Source organism: Meriones unguiculatus, chromosome 9 (assembly GCF_030254825.1).
Source record: "Meriones unguiculatus strain TT.TT164.6M chromosome 9, Bangor_MerUng_6.1, whole genome shotgun sequence".
In the NCBI taxonomy this organism is placed as follows: Eukaryota; Metazoa; Chordata; class Mammalia; order Rodentia; family Muridae; genus Meriones; species Meriones unguiculatus.
Genome location: NC_083357.1, coordinates 9,049,362 through 9,076,553, shown reverse-complemented (window position 1 = coordinate 9,076,553; position 27,192 = coordinate 9,049,362). Strand labels below are relative to the sequence as shown.

At 52.3% G+C, this 27,192-nt stretch overlaps 2 protein-coding genes across 4 annotated transcripts in view; one reads left to right on the top strand and one right to left on the bottom strand.

The window, feature by feature from the left end:
- Window positions 1-17,815, top strand: part of Dnah1 (dynein axonemal heavy chain 1) — a 63,411-nt gene extending 45,596 nt beyond the window's left edge. The window contains exons 48-78 of the mRNA XM_060390850.1: window positions 647-877; window positions 1,992-2,188; window positions 2,685-2,820; window positions 3,627-3,835; window positions 4,246-4,417; window positions 5,026-5,217; window positions 5,557-5,667; window positions 6,335-6,520; window positions 6,807-6,998; window positions 7,823-7,990; window positions 8,071-8,262; window positions 8,450-8,581; window positions 9,171-9,296; window positions 9,849-9,968; window positions 10,066-10,215; window positions 10,312-10,472; window positions 11,034-11,259; window positions 11,382-11,577; window positions 11,866-12,017; window positions 12,453-12,649; window positions 12,870-13,014; window positions 13,246-13,404; window positions 13,484-13,615; window positions 14,010-14,180; window positions 14,489-14,668; window positions 14,742-14,918; window positions 15,374-15,544; window positions 15,683-15,813; window positions 16,156-16,507; window positions 16,764-16,998; window positions 17,652-17,815. Of these exons, the coding sequence (XP_060246833.1) occupies window positions 647-877; window positions 1,992-2,188; window positions 2,685-2,820; window positions 3,627-3,835; window positions 4,246-4,417; window positions 5,026-5,217; window positions 5,557-5,667; window positions 6,335-6,520; window positions 6,807-6,998; window positions 7,823-7,990; window positions 8,071-8,262; window positions 8,450-8,581; window positions 9,171-9,296; window positions 9,849-9,968; window positions 10,066-10,215; window positions 10,312-10,472; window positions 11,034-11,259; window positions 11,382-11,577; window positions 11,866-12,017; window positions 12,453-12,649; window positions 12,870-13,014; window positions 13,246-13,404; window positions 13,484-13,615; window positions 14,010-14,180; window positions 14,489-14,668; window positions 14,742-14,918; window positions 15,374-15,544; window positions 15,683-15,813; window positions 16,156-16,507; window positions 16,764-16,998; window positions 17,652-17,773 (5,421 nt within the window). The 3' untranslated portion in view covers window positions 17,774-17,815. The remainder of the gene's footprint in view (window positions 1-646; window positions 878-1,991; window positions 2,189-2,684; window positions 2,821-3,626; window positions 3,836-4,245; window positions 4,418-5,025; window positions 5,218-5,556; window positions 5,668-6,334; window positions 6,521-6,806; window positions 6,999-7,822; window positions 7,991-8,070; window positions 8,263-8,449; window positions 8,582-9,170; window positions 9,297-9,848; window positions 9,969-10,065; window positions 10,216-10,311; window positions 10,473-11,033; window positions 11,260-11,381; window positions 11,578-11,865; window positions 12,018-12,452; window positions 12,650-12,869; window positions 13,015-13,245; window positions 13,405-13,483; window positions 13,616-14,009; window positions 14,181-14,488; window positions 14,669-14,741; window positions 14,919-15,373; window positions 15,545-15,682; window positions 15,814-16,155; window positions 16,508-16,763; window positions 16,999-17,651) is intronic.
- Window positions 17,816-18,311: 496 nt separating this feature from the next.
- On the bottom strand, window positions 18,312-27,116 carry Bap1 (BRCA1 associated protein 1). 3 transcript variants are annotated; one of them, XM_021635237.2, is made up of 17 exons: window positions 26,925-27,116; window positions 26,795-26,824; window positions 26,614-26,668; window positions 25,469-25,601; window positions 24,941-25,060; window positions 24,196-24,257; window positions 23,981-24,123; window positions 23,646-23,724; window positions 23,136-23,259; window positions 22,693-22,837; window positions 22,094-22,278; window positions 21,552-21,682; window positions 20,563-21,041; window positions 20,289-20,446; window positions 19,936-20,028; window positions 19,764-19,836; window positions 18,312-19,602 (listed from the first exon to the last, which is right to left on the bottom strand). In XM_021635237.2, exons 1-17 carry the CDS (start codon window positions 26,959-26,961, stop codon window positions 19,469-19,471), a joined length of 2,181 nt encoding a protein of 726 aa, XP_021490912.1. In that variant the 5' UTR covers window positions 26,962-27,116; the 3' UTR covers window positions 18,312-19,468. The 3 variants fall into 3 exon arrangements, with proteins under 3 accessions (XP_021490912.1, XP_060246825.1, XP_021490913.1); XM_060390842.1 differs by lacking the exon at window positions 26,925-27,116 and adding an exon at window positions 26,316-26,347 and having other exon boundaries at window positions 25,439-25,601; window positions 26,795-26,830; XM_021635238.2 differs by lacking the exon at window positions 26,925-27,116 and adding an exon at window positions 26,316-26,347 and having other exon boundaries at window positions 26,795-26,830.
- Between the last annotated feature and the right edge of the window lie 76 nt (window positions 27,117-27,192).

Here is a 27,192-nt window from a genome sequence, read left to right as displayed (position 1 = left end):
ATATAAGGAGTGGGCAGCAGGATGCACAGGAGCTTGAGTGTCCACCATGGAGCTCAAGTGGGGAGCCACACAGAGCCAATGGCTAAACAACCCAAGTGTGGCTAGCCCTAGAAGAGTGGGGCGGATAAGACAAAAGTTGGTTTTGGCTTTGCTAAGCTCACAGCCGATGAGTTAAGAGAAAACCGTGGAACTTCCTTAGTGTGCCCAGCTACCCTAGCGGGGAGGCATGGAAGCTGGAATGTAGTGGTCAGGGAATCTAAACACGGAGAGATTGGTGGGGCTTCCTGAGCAGTTAGATGTGTCAGGAAGGAATAAGGAAAATGAGGTCTCCTTCCCAGGCTTAGAGTTTGGGGGTTTGAAAGAGAAGGAAGTGATGACTTTGGGCACTCATGACCAGCTGCCAATGATGGTGCCTAGTGGGCTGGGAGCTGAGGATAAGGAGGCCCAAGAAGTATTCTGCAATTCGCTTAGTCTTCAGTTAGCCAGAAGGCACATCTCCAGTGGCTCTTGCCTATGACTCTACCTCTGAGTCAAAGAAAGGAGACTAGTCCCATGAGCCATGTTCCTACACTCCATCTCCCCTGGCACTTCAAAGGATGGCTCGGGGCCTGGAGCCAGAGCAAGCTCTGACACTCGGCACTCACAGGACAAGGTACAGCTGTTGCGACTGTGGTACCACGAGAACTGCCGTGTGTTCCGCGACCGACTGGTGAACGATGAAGACCGCAACTGGTTTGATGGGCTCCTTGAATCCCAGATGGAGGAGTTCGAGGTGGCCTTCATCAAAGTCTGCCCTTATCAGCCCATTCTTTATGGGGACTTCATGTCACCAGGCTCGGATGTGAAGTCCTATGAGCTCATCACTAGTGAGAATAAGGTAAGTTGATACTCTACTCTGGTAGGCCCTCTTTAGTCTGTTCCCTGGAATTCAGGGGACACCAAGTATAGTGCCTAGAGAGTCTAAAAGTCTACACAGGATAAATGCAAGACCCCAGGCCCTCTCCCATCACCATCAGTGAATCATCATATATTAGACTAGAGAGTCAGGATAGTAAAAAAAAAAAGCTTTTGGCTTCTCTGAGTCCCCATTTCCCTCTTTGCACGGGTTTAGCGAGGCAGCCCATCCGTGAGAACAAGCCTGGAGTTCATCTGAGACAAATCCTGCCAACAGTGGCACGCCATGCGCATTTGAGATGCTTTCATTCTCACTCATAGAGGAGGGACAAGGGTTTTAGTGCCATAGCTGTTAGGACCCTGCAAGACAGGGTTGAGGTTTCTATCAGTGGCCTCATAGCTGTGAGGCTGCAGTGGACCTTCTGGCGGTTTCCCCAAGCACATCCTCTCCTTGTTCCCAGGCGGTCTCCACCAGGGTTGCTACAGACTCGTATGCCTGTAGGTCAGGCTTCTCATAGGCAGACCTGACTTCTGAAAGCCAGCACTCCTGTGCACAGAATGGACAGAACTAGTCACTGGAAGAGTCAGCTCTCTATCAAAGAGGGCCTGGTACTCAACATTCCAATGTTCCAACCACCAAATCCATCTATACCTAGAGCTGCCGCCTACACAGTGGCGTTCCTGCGAGAACCTCCCCAAACACTTTCAGTGGGGAGCTGGCTAGAATCCAGTGATGGCCCAAAGCATTTATTGGGGACTTTATGAACAGAGTTACAGGTTCCTCACGAGGCACAGCGAGATAAGATATCCTAGTATGTCCACAATGGGGGATGGGTGCTGGCACTAATCAGAGTAGAGAGAGAGACTTGGCTAGAGGCAGAGCTAGCATATGCATAGGGTTCTTCAGAGCGTCAGCCTGAGCCAGTTTATCCGCGCCTGAAGATATGCAATGCACAAGATTGGGTTCAAGCCCACAGGAGAAAATCTGCAACTGGCCAGGTCTCCCGTTTCTGGGTCTGAACAGAGAGAAGGTGGGGAACTGGTGGGCCCCTCCATGGAGGAAAATCTGCCATCCCCGCCATCTTCCCTGTCCCCAGATGATGCAGGTAATCGAGGAGTACATGGAGGACTACAACCAGATCAACACAGCCAAGCTGAAGCTGGTCCTCTTTGTGGATGCCATGAGCCATATCTGCCGCATCAGCCGTACTCTGCGCCAGGCACTGGGCAATGCGCTCCTATTGGGTGTGGGTGGCAGTGGCCGCAGCTCCCTCACTCGGCTTGCGTCTCACATGTAAGGGGCCATGGCGGGCCGTGGTGGGCAGTGGGTGGCATGTGGCACTGTTTACAGCAGATGCTTTTCCACCAAGATAGAAATTCAAGTCTATCCCCAACATAAACTTACACAGCCCACGAGCTTCTGAAAAAGCTGCAAATGGGACTTGGACCCCCGAGAAGAGGCAGCCACAGTGCTCCCTGTGGTGCTATGGGTGGGTTCGGGGGGAGGTTAGAGGAAAGCATCCCAGAAGAGTGCCTAGGATAGGTGTCCGTGGGCCTGCCATCAGAATCAGAGCATGGAGGGTGGGTGATGACAGGGACAGGATTCTAGGCTATAAGAACAGTAGGCAAAGGTTGGGAAACGGGAGAATGGGTGCAGGGCCTAGGGAATCTACAAGTGTGCCCCAGATAGGAGCAAGGCACAGGTGGCTAGCTGGAGTATGAGCACCCACTACCCATCAGTGCTTGACCCCATGCCTCTAGCACACCTTAACCCAAACTCCTGCCTCCAGGGCTGAGTATGAGTGCTTCCAGATTGAGCTGTCCAAGAATTACGGCATGACCGAGTGGCGTGATGATGTCAAGAAAGTTCTGCTTAAGGCTGGCCTGCAGACCCTGTCTATTACCTTCCTGTTCTCAGACACTCAGGTGCAACCACCACAGCAGTGGGCAGGGCTCGGGGCGGGCTGAACACAGAGTGTCCCCATGTGCTATCCTGTGTGGTGGTCAGTCCTACACGCTCAGCTCCCTGTACGTTAGGACCTGGTGGGATTATGATGGGACTGGTCAAGGGAAGATCCAAACCCAGCCCCTCAGGGGTGGGTGGAGGCAGAGATCATTATTTATGCTGCAAGAGTAAAGAGGTGCCTTGGTACCACAACATACCACCCAGAGGCCAATGGCTTCCTCCCTTAAGGACCACAAGTTTGTTCTTGAGGGATCGGGAGCCCATAGCTCTACCTTTGGGGCCATAAGGCCTCTTTCCAGGACTTTGAGTAGAGAGACTACAAGACAAACAAGGCAGCACTTAAACCTGGTTGGCAGTACAGGCTGGGTCAGGGGACCTAGTCTCCAAGATCATGGCCCAACCCTAGACAAGGTCCCTCCCCTCCTAGACCTGTCCAGGTCCTTCATATAGTCAAGAAAGCGAGGTTTCCCACTAACACAGGCTGTGCCTCTGTCAGTCACTATGGTTTCTTCCTGTAGTAAAAATAAAGCCTGGAGGAAAGCTAGAAAGGGATCAGGAGGATTCCACACCGCCACCCAGGGTGGTGCCATAGCCCATAGATTATAGTCAGCGCCTCCACAGTGAGGGGGATCTGAGTGCAAGTCCAGAACCTATGACGTCACTGGAGTGACACTGGATGTTACAAAAGTCCAGGAAGACTATTCATGGAATGTGATGCATCAGAGCTTTCATAAAAGCTTAGCTCCAACCCCTTGTCCCTCTCCAGATCAAGAATGAATCCTTCCTAGAGGATATTAACAACGTCCTGAACTCGGGGGACATCCCCAACCTCTACAATGCAGATGAACAAGATCAGATCGTCAACACCATGCGACCCTACATACAGGAACAGGGCCTGCAGCCCACCAAAGCCAACCTCATGGCCGCCTACACTGGACGTGTGCGCAGCAACATTCACATGGTGCTGTGCATGAGGTAATGTGGTTGTCACCAGGCCACACTGGGGCCTCAGGAGGCTAGAGGGACTTCTTTTTTTTTTTTTTTTTTAAGCTTTTTTTTTTAACATTTATTTATTATTTATACAACACTCTGCCTGCACACCCGATCTTACTATAGATGGCTATGAGCCACCATGTGGTTGCTGGGAATTGAACTCAGGACCTTTGGAAGAACAGTGAGTGTTCTTAACCTCTGAGCCATCACTCCAGCCCCCTAGAGGGACTTCTGAAGTGAAAAGTGGCCCCAGGCCTGGCCACCATGCCCTTCACACCAGATTGCTAGGCTGGCTAGGCCTGGCTACTCCCATCCAGGGCCACCGACAGGCCCCGAGCCCTGACTGCCTAAGTCCGTGTGCCGGAGGTCTTAGGTGGGTCCTTCTCCCTCAGCCCCATCGGGGAGATCTTCCGGGCTCGCCTGAGGCAGTTCCCCTCCCTCGTCAACTGCTGTACCATCGACTGGTTTAACGAGTGGCCATCAGAGGCCCTGCAGTCTGTGGCCACCACGTTCCTGAATGAGATCCCAGAACTGGAATCTTCCCAAGAAGTAATTCGAGGCCTGGTAGGTATCTCGCTGAGAAGCAGTCTCTTAGAGTAGGGGTTTGGCAACACTGAGGCCTGGGTAAGAGTCCTACCACCGTCAGAAAAGCTTTGGTGAGATGGGATTTTTCCCCCAGGAGTCATATGGTGACCTAGAGTGTTCTACAAATGCTAGCATCCCCCTTTCTCCCCAGTGTCCCCGACAGCACTTAGAGAGACTGCAGATAGGATCAGCCAGGTTTGTCTGCTTCAATCTCAGAGAGTGTTGGCCCTCTGAGAGCCAAGAGCTAAGGTGAACCTAATACTTCCCTGTCTTAGAGCCAGCCTCTGATGGGCTTCCAGGGAAAGGCCACTCAGGGGGATGTGGCAAGGGCACCGGGCCACCACTGGGAGGCATCTGGGTTCGTGTTCAAGGCCAGCTCTGTTGTTGTCTAATATGGGCCTTGAGCTTGTCCTCTGAATAAAAGGTTACCTTGACCTGGAAGTTGTGAAGATCCTAGGAAACCATCAAGGTGAGGCATAGCTGTGCTACAGCCCTTTCCTCGGGACCAGGACACAGTGGCTTTCTGGGTCTCTGATATCTGGTCTTTGCTGAAGTGCCACAAGCATCCACGGACTTCCCCTTTACAGATTCAGGTTTGTGTATATATCCACCAGTCAGTAGCCAAGAAATGCATTGAATACCTGGCAGAGCTGGCCCGCCACAACTACGTGACCCCCAAGAGCTATTTGGAGCTGCTCAATATTTTCTCCATCCTCATTGGGCAGAAGAAACTGGAACTGAAGACTGCCAAAAACCGCATGAAGAGTGGCCTTAACAAGGTAGGCCTGAGGAAGGCCTTACAGATAATGTCTAGCTCCCTGCTGGGTCTTAGTAGTCTTTGATGCCAAGTGACCTGGCATTTCGAACTGTAGCCCAAAGTGCTGCAAAGGATGACTTCCTTCTCAGTGAAAGAATGAAAATTAACAGTGATGGGCAAGGACAGCAGAGGTACCCCACAGCTTCTCAGGAAGTGAGGCCTCCTCCTCTAGCAACCTGGGGTCATGAGTGAAAGCTGATCCATCAGGGCCCTCTCCTCAGAACCCTAAGACATGGCCTCTCTCCGGTCCCTGTAACACCTGTTTTTTTGTTTATTTTGTTTTCTCTGCTCCCAAACTTAGCTTTTGCGCACTGCTGAGGATGTGGCCAAAATGCAAGAGGAGCTGGAGGTTATGCGCCCCCTGCTGGAAGAGGCTGCCAAGGACACCTTGGTCACCATGGACCAGATCAAGGTTGGGGTGCTCAGAGCACTCTTCCTCTCTGATCCCATCTGAGGATGCCAAACATCTCAAAACCTCAAATGGCTAGCTCCTGGCCTTCACATGTCTTTTAACCTTTGTGTGCCTCAGTTTCCTCATTCACAAGTTGCTCGTTTACTTGACAAATACTTAGGCAGAGCTATTACTACTTTAAGCCAGGCACTCCCTTGGCAGGGTGTCTACGAAAAGCAAGGCAGATGAATCCAAACAGGCCAGGCAATGAGGATGATCACAACTCAGACTGAGTGGTAGACCCCCCACAAGCAGATGTTCGGCTCCGTTAAGGGCTCAGTCCGCCCAGCACATACCACCACTAACATGACAGCCTTCTGCCAGTTATTCAAGTGTCCTGCTCTATGCAGTCAAGAGTATTATAAAATGTTCCTTAAGAAATGGGGAGGTCTGTCCTCACATCATGTACAGATGGCCGCGTGGGCCTGTAGGGCTGGAATGCCCAAACCTGGAGACTCCTAAGCCCTGTTGGAGGCACTCAAGATACGGAAGGCCTTACTCGATCTCTACAGCATCATTGCAACTCAGAGGGCCCGTGAAAGTAGTGGACATCTTAGCCCTAGAAAGAGGAGGTTGGTGTTCCTGCCCTTGCCACTGACCACTCGTCTCCCCTGTCTCCCATCCCCAGGTGGATACAGCCATAGCTGAGGAGACCCGGAAATCAGTGCAAGCAGAGGAGATTAAGGCTAATGAGAAGGCCAGTAAGGCCCAAGCTATTGCCGATGATGCTCAGAAGGACCTGGACGAGGCTCTGCCAGCCCTGGATGCAGCCCTGGCCAGCCTTCGAAACCTCAACAAGAATGATGTGACAGAGGTGGGCACCCAGCGTCTTCTCACACTCAAGATCACATCCCCCTCTGGTGTCCTCTTAAGTCCTAATGCTGTCCCCAAGCCCACCCTCTGCACACCTTTGGTGACTGTGCACCAACAGGTGAGGGCAGAGTAAGGGCCGGATCCTAGCTGCTTGCTCCACTTTCTTTGTGCCATCCCCAGGCACTCCCAAGGCTCCAGGTCCTATGGCAGTAAAGACTTGGTTGGTGGGGCCCACCCTGCCCCAGGGTGGGACCTTCCCCTTCCACACCTCTTGGCATGGCCCATAGGTGCGTGCCATGCAGCGCCCGCCCCCTGGAGTCAAGTTGGTCATAGAAGCTGTGTGCATCATGAAGGGCATCAAGCCCAAGAAGATACCTGGAGAGAAGCCAGGCTCCAAAGTGGATGACTACTGGGAGCCAGGCAAGGGGCTGCTGCAAGACCCGGGCCGCTTCCTTGAGAGCCTCTTCAAGTTTGACAAGGTAGCCATGCTAGGCACAGGGGTAAACCAGTGGGCAGGACATAGCAGGGTGGGAGATGGAGAAGTAGCTATCACACCAGTGTCTGGCAGGTGCTGTGAGCTCTGTGCTTTCTCTGCCTGTCCCGTCACCAAGGGCAGCGCACATGCACTGAGTGCTATCTGGGCCAGAGGGCACGAGCCTGCCCCAAAGAGCTGTCAGCTGGGATGATGGTATCGCCGACAGATGTCTGTTGTGGAAACTGGGACCAGGGCAGCTTCCTGCGCCTATTGGACAGCACCCGTGCTCACTCTGAGGCACCACAGCCTTGGGGATTCTTTTTTCACTGGTCCCTGGCAAGAGCTTCACCCCCTGCTCTGTATTATCAGCCTCCCTGAGCTTCAGCTTCCTCTGGCTGTCTCTAGGTTCTCCGTACATCTATCCACTTGGGATTTTCAGTGTCCCTAGGTATCTGTCCTCTTGAGCTGTGCCGTTGTTAGGTCAGCCTGGAGCCCACAACCACTTCAGGGAATGCCTCTCCAGTCCGAAGTTCACTGACTGCCAGTTGCCTGGCCTACGTGGGCAGGTCCAGACACACCCCTCTCAGAGAGGCACCCAGGCCAGGAAGGCCCGCAGCCGGAGCTCTGGCTCCCTTGTCCTCGCCTTAGCCCTGAACTCTCAGAGCCTGCTGGCAGTACAGGTTCCCAGGCCCACCACTGACAATGGCTGGCCTCAGACGGGACAGAGCGCGGGTGCGGAAGGTCCTCCAGCACCTGGGATGCAGGGAAGCAGGGTCTTAGTTTCCCCCTTGGGGAGCGATGTCGTGAAATCCATGCTTTTCACCTCAGGACAACATTGGGGAGGCAGTTATCAAAGCCATCCAGCCGTATATCGACAACGAGGAGTTCCAGCCAGCTGCCATTGCCAAGGTGTCCAAGGCCTGCACGTCCATCTGCCAGTGGGTGCGCGCCATGCACAAGTACCACTTCGTAGCCAAGGCTGTGGAACCCAAACGGGTGAGGACTACGCAGAGCTGGTGGGGGCTGGCTCTCCTACCCTGGGACCGGCTATGAGCCAGCCCTCTTTCCGCCTGCAGCAAGCCTTACGGGAAGCCCAGGATGACCTGGAAGTGACACAGAGGATCCTAGAAGAGGCAAAGCAACACCTGCGGGAAGTGGAGGATGGCATTGCCACGATGCAGGCCAAGTATAGAGAGTGTGTGGCTAAGAAGGAGGAGCTGGAAATGAAGTGTGAGCAGTGTGAGCAGCGCCTGGGCCGAGCTGACAAGGTTCGTGCCCCTCTTCAAAAGAGCCCACGGGCAGGCCCACTGGGAAGAACAGGTCTTGGGTGGTGGGGAACAATTGTGGGTTGGCTCTCCCCATGCCCTTTTTAGCAACCTATGGGTGGGGCCACAGTGGGCAGAGCCTGCCCCAGCCCAGCCTCCCAGAGGCCACTCCACAAGACTGCTTCAACAGCTCATCAACGGGCTAGCAGACGAAAAGGTTCGCTGGCAGGAGACCGTGGAGAACCTGGAGAATATGCTGGACAACATTTCTGGTGATGTGCTGGTAGCTGCTGGCTCCGTGGCCTATCTGGGCCCCTTTACGGTAAAGAGCCCAATCCCTGACCAGCTTCATTCCACAGAAAGGCGTCCCTTGAGGCCTCACCTCTTGGAGGATGTTGTAGCATGCAGGTGGCAAGCAGGTACATAGCTGTGCACACAAGTCAGAAGAGCCCCCTTTTTCTATATAAAGGCTCACACACCCACCTATGTCAGACACTGCTCTAAATGCCTCACTGTGTGTCCCATTTAGTTCTCACAGCCATCTTTTGGGAAGACATTGCAGGCATGACCAGGTTCCTAGGCTGCTAGGGTCTGTGGTCGGTAGGATCTAAGCAGGTCTGAAGTATCTATAATATCTAGCCTCTCATCCGAGACCCAACTTCTACATGCAGTTAGCAGAGCGGGGCATGGTGACACACGCCTTTGCCCTGGAGGCAGAGGCGGGCAGATTCCCATGACTTCCAGGCCAACCTGGTCTACAAAGTGAGTCCAGGACACCCAGGGCTACACACAGAGAAACCTTGTCTCGAAAAACCAAAACAACAAAAAAACCCAAACCAAGCAGTGTCGTAACCGGAGGGAAGGAGAACTCTGTGTCTACTGTGCTGGCCTTAAGTTTTACATCTCTCCAGGGCCAGTATCGCACAGCACTCTATGAACAGTGGGTGAAGCAGCTCACAACCCACTCTGTCCCACACACCTCCAAGCCCACCCTGATCACAACCCTGGGAAACCCCGTGAAGATCCGGTCCTGGCAGGTAACTATCAGGAGACGTCAGGATTGCTTCAGGCTGATCCTAGAGCCTCCCGCCTCCCTTCTACCCTCCTTATCCAAGCCTAGTACATGGATGCCTCCTCTGGACCCTTCTGAGTGTAGCAAGAGGGTGGTGAGGAGAGAGAGAGAGAGAGAGAGAGAGAGAGAGAGAGAGAGAGAGAACAGGCCAGGCATGACATTGATGCTAGCAGCTGTAGGAAGAGGTCTAAGTCAAATCTAAGCCAGGCCCCAAAGGCAAAGAGAGAGGCCAAGTGTGGGAAAATGCAAGAAGGGCCAGTGGGATGTGAGCACTATGAAGGTGGTATCACTAAGCAGGGGTGCAGTGGGCACATGGACAGAAAGGCCCAGCAAAAGAGACTGTCCGGGAGCAGAAGGAGAGTCTACGAAACCAGACACTGCCACCTGTATCCCTCATGCCCCCATCCAGAGCATACAACAAAGAGAGTTGGCCAGACAGAGTTGGGAGTAGCTAATGTCCCAGCCATCTGTGCCCACTTAAGAACCCCGACCCAGCATGGCACCTGGCTTCTTCCAGATCGCTGGCCTCCCCAATGACACTCTATCAGTGGAGAATGGGGTCATCAATCAATTCTCCCAGCGCTGGACCCACTTCATTGACCCTCAGGGTCAGGCTAACAAGTGGATCAAGAACATGGTAAGCAGCAACACCAATGCGGCCTCCCTGGACAGGTTCGGCTGTGAAAAGAAACACCTGAGCCCTGGGCCCACTCTAACCCCACCCTCCCCTGCAGGAGAAGGACAACGGGCTGGATGTGTTCAAGCTGAGTGACCGTGACTTCCTGCGCAGCATGGAAAATGCCATCCGCTTTGGCAAGCCATGCCTCCTAGAAAATGTGGGCGAGGAGCTGGATCCAGCCCTTGAGCCTGTGCTGCTCAAGCAGGTAGGCCTGGCGAGGATGGTAAGCTAGACCCCACAGGCCAGGATGAGGAGCTGTGCACACTCCAACCACAGTGCCTGGCCATCCCGCCCACTACAGACATACAAGCAGCAAGGGAACACGGTGCTGAAGCTGGGAGACACGGTGATCCCCTACCATGAGGACTTCAGGATGTACATTACCACGAAGCTGCCCAACCCTCACTATACACCAGAGGTTGCCACCAAACTCACCCTCATCAACTTTACATTGTCACCCAGGTAAGCCTCTACCCAAGAGAACACAAGCATCAGCTGTCCCTTCCTGACAGCTGTCCCTTGGCCATCCCTAAGCTGCAGGATTCAAGAGGTCTGTCTTTCCCGATCATGATCCCATCAGCTTCGTGTCAGGTACTTTGGCATCCTAAGGCTTTCCAGACCCTCCACTGGCTCCTCTTCCTTAGATTTATTTCCACCTCAGAGTATTCCTCATTCCCTCCTACACACCACAAACACACACACACAACCTTCTACATACTAAAGCCTTCATTTGAGTAGCTACAAGCAGTCAGAGGGGAAACAGACACCCTTAAGCCTTATCTTACTTGATCATTCACAGCCCCCTTTGCCAAAGAAGAACTCAGGATCTATCTGGCTAGCCTCTGCTATTCAAGGTCTCTCTGAGAACCATGGTTTGAAAGCAACCCTGCATTGGTCCTCCAGATTGAGGCTAGGCCTCCTAGGCTGGCATTGGTGCTGGGCTCTTGATAGATAAGTGTGGTTTAGCACTGATCCCTGGAGTCCCCAGGGTGTTGTAAACATGATATCCTCCACCCCTGGCAGTGGCCTAGAGGACCAGCTACTGGGCCAGGTAGTGGCTGAGGAGCGACCTGACCTGGAGGAGGCCAAAAACCAGCTGATTGTCAGTAATGCCAAGATGCGCCAGGAGCTAAAGGACATCGAAGACCAGATTCTGTACCGTCTCAGTTCCTCCGAGGGTAATCCCGTAGATGACATGGAGCTTATCAAGGTGCTAGAGGCTTCCAAGATGAAGGCTGCTGAGATCCAGGTTGGGAAGTGCCTTCCTAGCAACCGGACCTTCCCCACGTGCCCCAGCCCTGCTTCAATCTATCTTTACCTACTACTCATTCCAGCTTCCCTGGATCTAACACCTTTCCTGTTGTTGCCCAGGCTAAGGTCAGGATTGCAGAGCAGACTGAGAAGGACATTGACCTCACACGCATGGAGTACATACCTGTGGCTGTCCGCACCCAGATCCTCTTCTTCTGTGTGTCAGACCTGGCCAACGTGGATCCCATGTACCAGTACTCCCTCGAGTGGTTCCTCAACATCTTCCTCTCAGGCATCGCCAACTCAGAGAGGGCAGGTAGCTCTGGCCCACTCTGAGGCGGATGGAATGTTTATGGGAACATTTCTATGGTGGAGCCCACATATGAACCCTCATCTGGGTTCACTCTTCCATCATACACTCATGATAGCTAAGAACAGGCCACCTCTTATCCCTACCCTACTTTGAGCCCCTTACTGGAAACACTCGCTGTCCAGGGAGTGCACAGACTACCCTGATTGCTGCTGAGACTTTGGAGGCCAGGCTAGACCCCGAGAGTGTCTCTCTCTTCCTGTTTCTCCATGCTCGGCCACCACTTCCTTGCAGACAACCTGAAGAAGCGTATCGTCAACATCAACCGCTACCTAACCTATAGCCTCTACAGCAATGTCTGCCGCAGCCTCTTTGAGAAGCACAAGCTGATGTTCGCCTTCCTGCTGTGTGTCCGAATTATGATGAATGAGGGCAAGATCAACCAGGTGCAGGGGCAAGCAGATGGCTCAGGGACTGTCTGTCTGAGGGGGCACCCCACTGTGGGCCTGAGAGCACAGGGTAGGCATAGAGGGAAAGCCAGGCAAAGGCGTGTGACACAGCTCAAGGGGACGGTGGTCCTGGGAAACACAATTCCTTGCTTCAACGCAACAGTGGACTCTACGCTAATATGGCCCAACTGCTGCTATGAACGCAGGTCTCCTCAGAGCCTAAAATGTGCTGCTGAGCAGAGAGACCATCCCCAGGCACAAACTGTCCTAAGCCTCCCATACTTGTTTAGTCAGCAGCTTCCATGGACCTCATATCCAAGAAAGGGCAGAGTAGCAGACACTAGGCATAACAGTTTCTCTGGGTGGGGACTCTAGCAGCACGAGGGAGCTGGCCACAGGATGTGGGCACCAGCTCGGCCTGTGCTCCTTTAGGCTGAGTGGCGCTATCTTCTGTCTGGAGGCTCTGTCCAGACTATGATTGATAATCCTGCACCAAACTGGCTATCAGACCGAGCCTGGCGAGACATCTTGGCACTTTCAAACCTGACATCCTTTACCACCTTCGCTTCTGACTTTGTGAAACACCTCAGAGGATTCCGGGCCATCTTTGACAGTGTCGAGCCTCACCGGTGAGCTGGATTCTACAGTGTGCTACCAGGAACAGAAGACCCTAGGAACAGGCCTGCCCGGAGGCCTTCTCTGAAAGATTACCTAGTATTGCCCTGCATCTATGGCCACATCTCCCTATTCCTCTAGCCCTGTTCTGGGAAACCCCATCCTGCTGGCAAAGGCTGTGAGCCAGTGGCTTCCTGAGGACTGGCTCTCAAGGAGAGGTGGGCTTTGTTGCAGGGAGGAATTGCCTGGCATCTGGAACACATACCTGGATGACTTCCAAAAACTGCTTGTTCTCCGTTGCCTGCGTGGAGACAAGGTTACTAATGCCATGCAAGACTTTGTGGCCAGCCACCTGGAACCCCGCTTCATTGAGCCCCAGGTAAGTGCTGGTCGCAAGGCAGAGTTGGTATCCTGGGTCTCAGGGACATGGCTGCTTTGAGGACTACTTCCCAGCCCTGTCCAGGCCAGAACTCTTGAACAGGGATGATCTAGGACCTTGAAGGCCCTTCTGAAACTGCTCCAGGAACCTCAGGAGTTGCCCCTTCCCTTGCCCTGAATCTTGCCTCTCATCAGCCCCACGTGGTCTCTGTATCTCTCTCCATCCTTCCAGACAGCCAATCTGTCTGCAGTGTTCAAAGAGTCTAACTCCACAACACCCCTCATCTTTGTGCTGTCACCTGGTACTGATCCCGCTGCTGACCTCTACAAATTTGCAGAAGAAATGAAGTTCTCCAAGAAGCTCTCTGCCATCTCCTTGGGCCAGGGGCAGGTAAGGGAAAGGCAGCAGAGGAGGAGTAGGCTAGGGAAGATGAGCAGTAATCCCCTGCTCAATGTTCCTGTCCCCACAGGGCCCTCGGGCAGAAGCCATGATGCGCAGCTCCATAGAGAGGGGCAAGTGGGTCTTCTTTCAGAACTGCCACTTGGCACCAAGTTGGATGCCAGCCCTGGAGCGTCTCATTGAGCACATCAATCCTGACAAGGTGTGCCATGCTGCCTGTCACTGGGTCCTTCTCGGTGAAGGGACTAACTTGACCACCCATCAAGGACTTGAGGGTACTTTAAACAAGATGATCCCAACGAGCATGGAGCCCACACCCAGACGCGGACCGTGTGGACCATGGTGCAACTAGCTTATTCTGGATGATTAAGTATTACTGGCTCTCCGAGCTGCTGAGTCTCAGGGGGTTGGTGCCTGCCCAAGGCTACCCAGCACAGACTGGTGGCTCTAGGATTTACTAAGCCATTCTTAGACGTCTACATAGCCTTACATCCTAGCCAGTCATGGAAGGAGTAAGTCAGAGGGTGAATTTGAGCTCCTGGATGGAAGGAGCCTAAGCCTAGGTCTTTGTACTCATGAGGCACCATGGCCACCAGGTACATCGGGACTTCCGCTTGTGGCTCACCAGCCTGCCCAGCAACAAGTTCCCGGTGTCCATCCTGCAAAATGGCTCCAAAATGACTATTGAACCACCACGTGGCGTCAAAGCCAACCTGCTGAAGTCCTACAACAACCTCAGTGATGATTTCCTCCACTCTTGTCAAAAGGTGAGGCATCAGTTAGAGAGATGATGGCTCAGTGGTTAAGAGCACTGGCTGTTCTTCCAGAGGACCCGAGTCTAACTCCCAGCATCCGTATCGGGCAGCTTCCGATGACCTGGAACTCCAGCTCCCCAGGGATCTGACACCTGTGGCCTCTATGAGCAACAGCACTTGTGCACACACACACACACACACACACACACACACACACACACACACAATTAAACCTAATTTTCCAAGGCGAGGCATATTCTAAGCACCCACCCACCCATCCCAACCTTCCTTTTATGAGCCTGCCCCATTCTGTCCTGCAGGTAATGGAGTTTAAGTCCCTGCTGCTCTCTCTCTGCTTGTTCCATGGGAATGCACTTGAACGCCGTAAATTTGGACCCCTGGGCTTCAACATCCCCTATGAGTTCACAGACGGAGACCTACGGATCTGCATCAGCCAGCTCAAGATGTTCCTAGATGAATATGATGATATCCCCTATAAGGTAGGCAAGGGGCAGGCTGGGTGCCATTGACTTGGGCACCTATAATAGGAACCTTGGTTCATCCATCCCATAGGTTCTCAAGTACACAGCTGGAGAAATCAACTATGGTGGTCGTGTCACTGATGACTGGGACCGCCGCTGTGTCAGGAATATACTGGAAGATTTCTACAACCCTGCTGTGCTCTCTTCTGAGCACAGCTACAGCGAATCTGGCATCTACCACCAGATCCCACCCACCTATGACCTCAATGTGAGCCCACAGGAGGGGTCCAGCGGAAAGGGGGTACAGCCCTGCCTCCAGGGCACCTAATGAAAAACCATCCCATAGCACAGGGCACAGTGAGTTACACCTGGGAGACAGACTGTGGGGAGAGGTGAACCCTGCGTCACCCATTTCAGTTGTCACTCTGTAGTGGTAATGAAGGCGGGGGGGGGGGCACAGTTAGGGACACTCCCTGAGGATATGTGTCTAGGATGCTGGGGGAAGCATTCTGAACTGTGGCCAGGTTGGCTGAATGCCACATGGGGCCTTTGGCAAGAGGGGTCATGTTAGGTTTGAGCAGCTACAGAGTAGAATGGCAGTGAAGGGCTGAGAGGAAAGTGAGCACCTCAGAGACCATTTCAGTTACAGGATGATGTGACTGATTTCTGAAGGCTCTGGTAGAGCAAGCCAAGGCCTTCAGTTTCAGCCCTCTTGCTTCCTAGGGTTACCTCTCCTACATCAAGACCCTCCCACTCAATGACATGCCTGAGATCTTTGGTCTGCATGACAATGCCAACATCACCTTTGCCCAAAATGAGACTTTTGCCTTATTCAGTTCCATTCTCCAGCTGCAACCCAAATCATCCTCTGCGGGCGGCCAGAGCCGGGAGGCGGTAGGTAGCAGTGGAGGGCAAGGTCTGAGCAGAGCCAGGCTGCCCCATCCCACACCTTAGTGTACAACTCTCCCAGTAGAATAGTGCAGTGGCTAAGAGTAGCCAGCCTTGTCCCCTCATGTCTTTTTACACCTGCAGCTAGTAGAAGACGTGGCCGAGGACATTCTGTTCCAAGTTCCCGAGCCTGTTGACGTGCAAGATGTGATGAAGAAGTACCCTGTGTTGTATGAGGAATCAATGAACACAGTGCTGGTACAAGAGGTCATTAGGTAATTTCTTGCCACATCTTAGCCAACTGAGCCAGGGGCCATTGTGCTACAGAGAAATGACAACAGGTGTCACTATTAGCCAGCTGTTGTGCTAAAAATTGTCCTGTAATTCAGCTGCTTATCATCATTTTATAGATGAATATACTGAGGCCCCAAGAAGGTTGACTGTTTTAAGTCACATATTTGCTGAGGGCCAGAGCTGGGATTGTACCCAGGATGCTGCACAAAGTTCTACACTTATCTTTTGTGTTCTGTAATTGTTTATGGTCTCAAATGGAGGGGTTATGGATACTGGCTGCCACAGAACCTCAGCCCACTAGTGCCTTGCCACTGACCCCACAGGTACAACAAGCTCCTAACAGTGATCACACAGACACTTCGTGACATGCTCAAAGCACTCAAGGGGCTGGTGGTAATGTCCTTGGAGCTGGAACTCATGTCCACCAGCCTCTACAACAACACCGTGCCTGAGCTCTGGAATTCCAAGGCCTACCCATCACTCAAGCCACTGGCCTCATGGTTCATGGACCTGCTGAAACGCCTGGACTTTGTGCATTCCTGGATCCAAAGAGGCATCCCACCTGTCTTCTGGATCAGCGGCTTCTTCTTCCCTCAGGCTTTCCTAACAGGCACTCTGCAGAACTATGCCCGAAAGTACATCATCTCTATTGACACTATCACCTTTGATTTTAAGGTCTGAATACCTGTGAGAGGGTGGGGGTGCGCACTGTGGGCCATAATTGCCTAAAAGTTGGAGTAATCCTAAGTAGGAGGTGAAGAGACTCAAGCCAAGAGCCTTAGAGGAAATCAGAGGGTCAGGGCAGACTACAGTCAGTGACTAAAATGGCAGCTAGGTGAAGGGGCAGGCAGCAGCTTTCAGGAGGGATATTTGCTACCTAACACAAATCCTAATCTTGCTTCCAATGTGGGTGTCTGTGTGCACACCACAGGTGTTGGCCCGGGCACCAGCAGATATAGATACAAGGCCCGAAGTAGGGTGCTATATCCACGGACTGTTCCTGGAAGGTGCTCGCTGGGACCCAGCGGCTTTCCAGCTGGCTGAGTCACGGCCCAAAGAGCTATACACAGAGATGGCGGTTATCTGGCTCCTGCCAGAAGCCAACCGGAAGACTCAGAACCAGCACTTCTACCTGTGCCCCATCTACAAGACGCTGACCCGTGCTGGTAAGGCAAACCAAGGCAGAGTCTACACTACAGATGGGAGTCTAGGAAGCGTACATGGACCCAGGTTAGCCAACTAGGAACACTGGTGGAGGTTTAGGCCAGTCCAGAGCCCAAAGTAGTAAGTTGGCATTTAGAGGCTCAATTCCCTGCCTGCTTGTCCTCCTTGGTAATCTATTGTGCATCCCAGGGGCCTAGCAGCCCCATCTTTCTCACCAGGGCCTCAGAGGAAGAACCAGGGCCAAAAGCAGGGATGGGTCAGTGCTGGGCTCAACAGGGCATGAGAAGGGTGGTAGCAACTTCATCTTCAGTCAGTGCCACTACAATAGGAAGGCCTGAGCCTTGATCAGATCCAGTCAGCCACCAAGGAGGTCCCTCCCTATGCCAAGCTTATCCTTGTAGGATCAGTGGCAAGGTACTAGTGGGCTCGGGTTCTATGGCAGTATCTATGCCCCTCCGTCTGAGACCACAATGACAGAACACAAAAGCTAAGTGCAGAACTGGGTAAGGCATCCTGGGTACAATCCCAACTCTGTTCCTTTGATAACAGACTCAAGTCTGTCAAACTCACTGACCATGCTCTTGTCCCTAACCCAGCCCTTCTCTGGTTGTGACAGGGTATAAGCTAATCTTCCCCCCTTTCTTGCCTGCTTCAGGAACATTATCAACCACAGGCCACTCAACTAACTACGTCATTGCTGTGGAGATCCCCACCATGAAACCTCAGCGACACTGGATAAAGCGTGGTGTAGCCCTCATCTGTGCCCTGGATTACTAGACCCAGATAGAAGGGCCAGGGCCATTAAAAGTTTTCCAGTAAGTGCTGCTGTGCCTTGGCTGTGTGCACATGAGGCCCCATCTACAGGGCCACTGTAGGGGAAAAGGACTATAGCAATCTCAGAGAACAGTCAGTATGGTAGGTAGAGAGGACAGAGGTAGCTCTGGCCTGCTTGCTGTACCTGCCCGAACGCAAAAGACACGCAGCCTCTCAGATCCCACTGACTCTCCAGAAGAACTGCACCAGGTAGATCTATGGGCTTGATCCAGGGCCTCAGCAACTTTTCACGTCCAAAGCCTGATCTTTTACGTGATCGGGTGAAAAGCCAAGCATCTCACCCCAGTATACCTTGTCCACAGGCCATCTGAAGCCTTCCCCTCAGTTTAGGTCCTAAATCCCATCCCTACCATAGCAACCAATCATTTCTAGCTCAGGAATACCTAGTACCCAGCTATCGACAGAGCTTTGGACCAGAGTCTAGCCAGTCTCTTATTCGACCATGGTCTAGCCTACAGCCCTCAAGACGTCAACCAGAGGATCATTTATTAGCACACTTTTATTTATTCACTGATCCAGTATTTACAGAAACTAGAGGGGTCAGACTGCTGTACCATTTCCCCCAGTTACTATGTACAGATTAAGGGGCCTGCTTAGATTGACTATATCTAGCAGAGGGCACAGGGCTGTTTGGGGCTGGAGCTTGAAGCAGTGCTGTGCTTATTACACCATTGGCATCAAGCCCTATGGGAGCACAGAAGTTCTAACTCATCTTGACCCTGTCCCCTACCCTGAGTACCTTGCAAGAGGCCAAGGAAGCTGGCTGGCAGTTAGAAGAACTGAACAGTGCCAGCTTCATTCAAGCCCTGTCTCTGATATCCCTAAGAGAAGACATGGTAATACTGAGGGGCTGGACAGAGGCTCCTCTGAGCCCAGAGAAAGAGATTAGGAGCCCAAGGTAGGCCCATAGCCAGGGCCACAACACTGAAGGCAAAGAGCCCCAGAGCCTTGCTTTGACAGCACTAACAAGCCTGGGTGGAACCAGGACAGTCGGCACACCACTGGGACAGTTTAAACACTTCTCTCCACTATAGCTGTGGGACCCTGGTGGGCTGTTCATCCTACCAGGACATCCCATGCCCACTCCAGCTCAGCAACCAGGTCCCTGAGTTTGGCGCTCCCCCAAGAGGAATGAAGAGCAGGCCAAGCTTCTTTACAACTTAAGACAGGCTAGAGCACCAGGGCCAATGCCTTCTGAATTTCCCAGCTGGGACCCTGGTATGTTATAGAGATGTGGCCCCAGCAGAATGACAGCTGCTGGGAGAGAAAGCAGAGTCAGAGGAAGCTGGCCATGTTAATACAGTGGCAAGATGGACAGAAGCCCAAAAAAAAAAAAAAAAAAAAAATAGACATCTCCAATAGGTAAATGTATATCCTGCTGCCCAGGCAACAAAGCCAGGTCCTGCTGCTCCACAGATGGCTGTGGAGGGCAGAGCATCCTCCAATTCCAACTGCTGCTTCCTGAGCATGATAGGGCTGCCTTGCCCCTGCCAGGCCCCTGAGCATAGTGCAGGACACCCAGCTCATTCCCACTCCCAGGGCCTGAACTAGTCAGTAATACTTAGAAAAGTGGGACGGGAAGGGCCCCTGGTGAGGGCCTTTCGGCAAGAGAGGCTACAGAGTCAGGGCCAGAGGTCCTCACTGGCGTTTGGCCTTGTAGGGGCGGGATCGTTTCCGCCTGTCAGGCTTCCGCTGCTTGTGAAGCCGACCAATGCTGACCCCTTGGCGCCGCCGCACTGAGATGTTCTGTTCCACTAGGTTGGCCAGCATTCCTGTGTGAAGCAGAAACTCCTTAGTAGATGGCTTGCTCCCAGGTTCACACCAGGAACCAAGGCTCTCACAGCCCTCCCTTCAGAAAAATCTTGGGGGGCATGAAGAGAGGGTTGAGGAACATGACCCCCGGCAGGGTAGGACAAATAAGGCACCCTCTCACCTTCTTGAGCCAGCATGGATATGAAGGTACAGATAAACTCGTCATAGTTGTGGGTCCTTCGCTGGTCATCAATCTGTGGGAAAGAAGGCACAGGAGGGCACCAGAGCTCATCTTCTCAGAGTGACTGTCCTTGGGAGAGGACAGACAAACAGGCAGTAGAGGGATCACCCACCTTGAACTTCTTCCTTTTCTCCACCTCCTCCTTGAGACAAGCCTCATAGTTTGCAATCTCGGCCTCCACACACTTTAGCAGTGCCAGCAGCTCCTGCGGGAACCCAACACTGTACCTTAGGGGTCTGACTGGCACCAAAGCCCCATTACTAAGAAGCAGCTGGAAGCAACCAGTGAGCAGCTGGTAAGCAGCCAGTCTGTGGAGCCTACTGAGGCCAAACCAGAAAGCCTTCCAGGTACCTGGCTCTAGCCAGCAACTTTCACACCAAAATTCCAATCAAGAACTCAAAACCAGGGATTAGGGGCCTGGGTCCTTCCCTCTGCTGGAAAAGGAAAGTTGAAAGAGAGACTCACCTTGGGGGAGTACTTCTCTCCACTCAAGGGCTCACTGTGCCTGTTCAGCCCAGACTTCTCCCTGCTTTCTGTAGCTTCTACTACTTCCTTCTCTAGGCTGCTGGACCCTTGGGTGCCTTGGCTTGATCTGGTAGAAGGCGAGGAACCCTTCCCACCCTCTGAGAGAAGACGTAAAAAGATGTTATCAGAGTACATGATACTCTGTCGTCATCTGGCCACCTCCCTCCCTCTGCCTGGGTACACCCAGTGGTCAGAGAGGGAGCCTGAGGCCCACCTGTAAGTGCCAGGGGACTCAGTACACCATCTTCAGCAAGGTGCAGCAGGCCTGTGCTAATGACAGGACCAAGGTCACGGACAGCACGGTTGTAGCGTATGCAGTCAACACGCAGTAGGCTGTCATCTTCTCCAAAAAGCACCTTGGAGATGTGAGAAGTGACAGGGCTAGAGGGCCGTGTTGGGTTGGCTGAGCGGATGGGTGAGCGCAAGGGTGAGTTGAAAGCACTGCCAATCTCAGAGGCTGTGTCCGTGCTCTCATTGCTGGGGGTGGGTGAAGGCTGTGAGTGTGTGGGCATAGCCACAGCAGGACTCCCAGCCCCACTGCTAGTCTTGATGGACAGAGGAATTGAAAGGTCTTTCTGAGACTCCTGAAGTTTCTCAGTTAAGACACTGATGGTGTTGGGCTGCAGCACCGACAGCTGCCCATCTGAAGAATTGCTCAGCGATCCTGGCTTCCCTGTCCCCTTCCGCTTGTATCTGTAGGGTCCGATAATAGGTTAGGAAGAAAAAAAAAAAGGAGGGAATGGGCCAGGCGACCACACCTAGCAGTATCCAGAATGGCTCAAATATATTCTCTTCCCCCCACCCCCCCAGCCAATGCTCCTTAGGTTGCTTATCGAAATGCCATAGCATACCGGACCTCCTCTCTTCCAGCTACCTCAGTTCTAATCTAGTGCTTTTATCCTCCAAGAAAATGACCTCTCCAACCTCTTCTCCTACCCAGATTCTTTGAGTTTCAGTTGAAGGATCACCTAAACAAAGTATGTCTTCATACATGGTAAGAGGTTTACCTACCCCTAACCATCCCCTAAATCCACCACAAATTTCTTAAAGACTTGGGGTTATGCCCTCAGGTCAGCCTCCTCAGGGCCCTGCATTCTCTAAGTGCCTAGTGTTCTCTGTGGAAATGCCTTCTCAGAGACAGTGGAATATTCACCACAGGATCTGAGACACTCAAGGCTTGCCAGCTTTTCAGTCAAGACTGACCTGATGGCAGAACGGGTGTTCTGCACATCATCTTCATCATCCTCATAGTCATCCTCATCATCAGAGTACTGCTGGGGTGGTCGGACTGGACCGCGGCTGCGGCCCACACCTGCTGCCAGGTCTTCCTCCTCCTAGGCAAGCAACAGCAGTAATGAGGAGGGTTGCTGCTCCCCCAAGCTGGGCATGGTGGGGAGCACTGCAGCTAGGGAGAAAGGTAACTGGGCTCTCGGCTGTACAAAGTGCTTCTAAAAGAAAGAGAATGCCCTGCCTGCCACATGCTTTTGAGTTACCAGGAGAAACCATTCCATGTGCCAAGGAGCAGGCCCAATTGTGTAGCCTACCAAATGTATTTAAAGTTAGAGGAGCTCTCTTGGCCACCTTAAGGCCATGCTACTGTGCTATGGGGGGCCTGTAAATATTAGAGCCTGGTCTAATACTAGGAGCCTGGTCATCAAGGCCCAAGCAGCAAGTCAAAGAATAACACTGGGTATCCAACACTGTGGCCTCTCACATAAAATTCTACCAAGGTGCTTCCATCTTACCTGCATAGGGGATTTGGCATAATTGTGATTGTCTAGAAAGGCTGGCAGTCGCTGGACAATAGGGGTAGGGTTTGGGGGAATCCCATTGAGGCTGTTCCCTGGAGGCTTCACCACCAGCTTAGATTTGCTAGGAGGACTGTGGGTCGGAGCTTGTGGGCATGAGCCAGCCACCTCCTCTGCACCATCTAAGACAAGGCAGAGTATAGATAGGACATTCAGTTGGATCAATAAGAAAAGCCTATAGTCTCCCCAATCCCATGACAGTTGTCTTCCCCAGTGAAGTCAGCTAACAGGCCAGGCCAGTAAGCAATAAGTCATGGTTCCACAATGAGATGGGAAAAAAACAAGGTATAAGAAGGCAGCCTATAGAAAAAAAAAAAAACAACAAAAAACTGGAGGGCGGGGGGAGCAGATATACCAGTAGAGGGGTCTAGGGTCATGACAGTCCTTTTCAGGTATCCTTTAGGAAAAGCTCACTCTACTTTCCCTGTTTTGAGCTTCAGACACTGGGATATCAGGTCTCCTGCTGGAGCCTCTGCCGCTTGGGCCTCCCATGTCAAGCTATGTTGGATGGCTGAGGCCCCAGGTCCCTCCAGTACCTGTGTGAGTGCACTCAGAGGCCGCTGGGGCCCTGCCTGCCTCCAGCCCAATGGGGGACTTGCTGCTGGCTGGCTTCTCCTCAGGCAGTTGTGACTCTTGAGATTTCTGGGTCTGAATCAGCTCCGGCTGTGTTACTCTAATCAGCTTAAAACAGAACTCAAAGTTTAGAGGAGAAGGGGTAGAGCCAGGTTTCCGCCTTAGATAGATAAAGGCCTTGATCCTACCCATTCAGTTATTTATTGGAAAATTAAAAGGCTAAGCCACAACTTCTTTTTAGAAGCTATTCCCTTCCCACACTAAGTCTTACAATCCCCACAGAGGAAGCAAAGGAAAGAAGTGGTTAGTCAGAGCCTCAATCTACAGGATACTGTGTTTTGGAATTAGAGTCAGAGGCTAAAGTATAGGACGACAGAAGACGTGGTCAGGCAGGAGGCCCACTTACCTGCTGCAGGGCCTCCAGGACTGTTTGTCGGTTCACCTTCAGTACATGTAGCCTGGCCTCATACTTGATCCTGCGGTCAGGCACCACTGCCATCAGGTTGAATCGAATGTCATGGTAGGGCTCCCTGCAGTCACAGTGGCAGCCATGAGAACAGTTCCCATGCAGGCCCTGCTGTCAGACTGAGGCAAGTGTCTTGGCAGAGCTCACCAGAGTCACATCTGTACCTGTAGGTACAGGCTCCACTCCAACAGGCAGGCAGCAGCCAGCGACATACACCAGAAACCTGAGCTATGCCTTCCCATAAACTATGTGAGGGGCCTTTCAGGAAGTGAGCCAGTATACCTGTGCCACTCAGGCCTCCTCCACAGCTTGCCCCTCCCTAGGCAGGAAAGAAGTTGGAAGCCCAAGATCCAAGCTTGCCAGATGTGGCCTTACAATCATATCATTAGGCTTCTCTTCCCTTCCCAAAAGGGATATAGCAGCAGAAGGAAACAAACTGACGGTTCTTACCCTGCAGTAGCAAGGCCAATTCGCTCCATAATGACCCTTCGGGCTTTATCTGTCCACTCCTCATCCTCTCCCCAGGGCCCTAGGGAAGACCAAGATGAGGAATCAGCAGGTGGGAAACCCTGAGATGGGGGAGGCCAGGATTAAGAGATTGGTGTGGTTGAACAGCTACAGGTTAGTCACATAAGCAGTGCAAGATGAAATCATAGCCAGAGTTAGATGTCCTTGGTACCCACCCATTTCATGCTACTGAGTATCAAGCACATAAAGGCCCTCAGACCCAGATAACTAGAAGAAAGCACCAGAAATCCAACAGGCCCCTTCCCCAGGGCGCCTACCATGATCAATAGGGTAGACTTTCAACCCATCCAATTCAAAGAGCCTCCCTGTGATAGGCACATAGCTGACAAAGTGGAATGCCTCCATGGTACGCACTGCACTGAGGCCATTCTGCTTCTCGGGAAGGTGACGTGGTTCTGGTCTGGAAAAGCACAAAGTCAGAGATATCCTCCACCACCCCTCTCCCACATCAGTGACTGCAGTTCTCACATACCTGGCATGACTATTATGTGCCTTGGCCAGCTCAGGGGCATTGCCAATTGCATATCCTTTGCTCTAAGAAAAAAACAAGACTACATAAGAACAGATTCTCAGGTGAGCCTCTGGGTAGGGGCTTTTCAGGTGTCCTTTAGGAAAAGCTCACTCTACTTTCCCTGTTTTGAGCTTCAGACACTGGGATATCAGGCCTCCTGCTGGAGCCTCTGCCCAATTACCTTCTTGAAGTGGCGAATACCACCACTCCTGGTCAAGTTTTGTGTAGTGATTAAAAGCACAGCACACATGGTTACGTAATTAATGGATTGTACACTTACTAAAAAGGCACTGTGCAATGCCTCTAAGCCAGAAAGCAGGCTTAGAGGCATTCCAGGAACTTCAAACAGCAGAGATGAACTTTCCTGAAGGGCTAGTGGTAGCAGATGAGAGCTTAGTACCTCAAGAGATGGGCCATACTGGCTTTTCACGGTAATCAGAGTGAGGAGCAACATAGCCTTATAGTGAAAGTCCTAACAGAGAAGGTTCTGACCTAGGTGACTTAAGTCTCTTCCTTTTCTACTTCTATCATCTCCTTTCTTAACAGTGAAACCTAAAATCAAGTATCTTTCACATTACTTATGAGTCAAATAGTTGTTAATTACCATTTGAAAAAGAAACGAGCAAACTACCAAATATCATGTAGTGGCATTACCAACGGCTTGAGGATCAGCTGTGAGCCATAATGTAAGGATGACTAAGCATACCTCGGGGCTGAAGCCTTTGGTGAAATCCTTCATTCGACTCAGGGTGGGCCCCAGATCCACATTGCTGCAATTCAGAAGCACGCTCAGCAAGGCATGAGTGGCACAAGAGTTGGGAATCAGCTGTAAATCAAACATAATCACTCACATATCCCTCAAACACCCTTTACCCCACGTGTTTCCAAGACCACATTTATTGAGAATGGGGACTGAAAAAAAAAAAAATGTCAGCATCCATCAGTTTCCTGGGAAGCTTAGTCTTTAATTCATTTAATATGAAACAACTAAAAATACCTCGTATGTAAGGACATTGAGAATGTCCTAAGATACCACTCTGCTCTAAAGTGGTATTCCCTTTAATGGAAAGGAGCTAGGTTCTGTCTTCCAGGGGGTTTCTGCAACAATCATTCTTAGTACCAGTCTACCTCTTCTGCCTGCCTCCCCCACTGGCACTTTCCACGCAATACCAGAAACAAACAAAAACAAAAACTAACATCCTGCCTTTTAAACAAGCTCAGAACTCTGGCAGACCTGGTGGGCAAAGAACATGTTATTCACAATATCATCATCAATCACAGATGTATCATCCACCAACGTAGAAACCTTGCGACGGGACCTTCGTTCTTCGATCCATTTGAACAGGAAGATAAATCCATATACAGGCCTAGAGAAGCAAGAGGCAGATGAGGGTCAGCATCCCCTTCCTTCCCTCCCAATCCCCTGCACTGGAGCGCTCTTGCCCTGAGCCCCTCACTCTTACCAATACTGTATCCAACATGGCTCTGAGATCCCACAACCCAGAGGCCTATCACAGGCACTCAAGTGTGAGCCTGATGCTCTGAAACCCCACTCTGTCTCATTATGAAGTCTAGGCAAGAAAAGAAAGCAATCTGGAACTGCTGTCCCGGAATGGAGCAAGGTCGGAATGCCATAGAAGACAAAAAAACCCTTTGATAAGGAGTAAACACCAACTCTTACTTGTAGATCTCAGCCTGGTGCCCTAATAAAATGAGGAAAGCCCATCAACTCCTTGAACCAGCCCCTCCATTTCTAGGAAATGAAAGCAGGCCTCTTGGTTCATCACTGTTAGCAGGTTCTCTATGCCTCAATTCTACAGACCACCAAAACAAGAATCGGAGATTAGGTACCTGGAAAGGGCCTTGCCACACCAACCAGTCAATACAGAACAACCTTGTTGAGTTTTGTTGAGACTCGGTCTCACCATGTAGCTTTGGTTGGCCTCAAACTCAGAGATCTGCCTGCCTCTGCCTCCCAAGCACTGGGATTAAAGGCGCATACCACCACTCCTGGTCAAGTTTTGTGTAGTGATTAAAAGCACAGCACACATGGTTACATAATTAATGGATTGTACACTTACTAAAAAGGCACTGTGCAACCGGAGGCTTCCTGCTGCAAAACCAGAAACGGCAGATGAACTGCACTCCAAGGGTGCTTAGGGTTGAAAAGTGGCCTACAACTTTCTAAGGGGAAGTGCTGAGGAAAGACTGGGAAGAGAAAACAATAGTCCAAGGAGGGCACCCACGAGCGAGGAGTGACACTTTCTTATGTGATATTTTATACAACTTGAGTTTGCTAATAACTGCCTCCCTTGAAGGGGTACTATTCCCCTGCCCTTTCTCAGCCCTCCGGAGGTAAGGAGCGTCCCAGCCACTCACCCCTGGCATTTACTCTGAAGGTCATAGATCTCCTCCACTTGCACCCCTTTGACACCTACGATCAGGAAAGGAGAGGTCGGCAGGGCAGCCAGAAGCTCTGCAGCGAGAACTCAAGGACCAACCCCCCCACCACCACCACCAGGGCCCGACGATCGGGGGCTGCAGGGGGTGGGGCTCTTACCGAAATCTTCCACCAGGAGGGTGAAGAGGCCTGGGTGGGACGACAAGAAGGGGGGGAGGGATTGTCAGGCAGGCGCGTCTGGGGCCCATCCGGCCTCCCCAGCCCCCGGCTCGCCAGGGACCCTGCGTACCCGGGTCACTCTCCAGTTCCAGCCAGCCCTTATTCATCTTCCCGCGGAGCGGCCCCTCAGCGCCATGTCCAGGCCCTGCCAACCCCGAGCTGCCCCCACCGGGAGCGCCCACCGCCCTCGGGGCTTCTCAGCCCCCACACAGACAACGGGCCGGGCCGCGTCGCGTCACTCGCCGGCGCCGGTGGCGTGACGTCATCGCCACGCGACGAGCCCAAGCCGGGGCCCGCCTTCCGCTTCCAGAACCACAGAGGCGGGCCCGCGCGCGCCG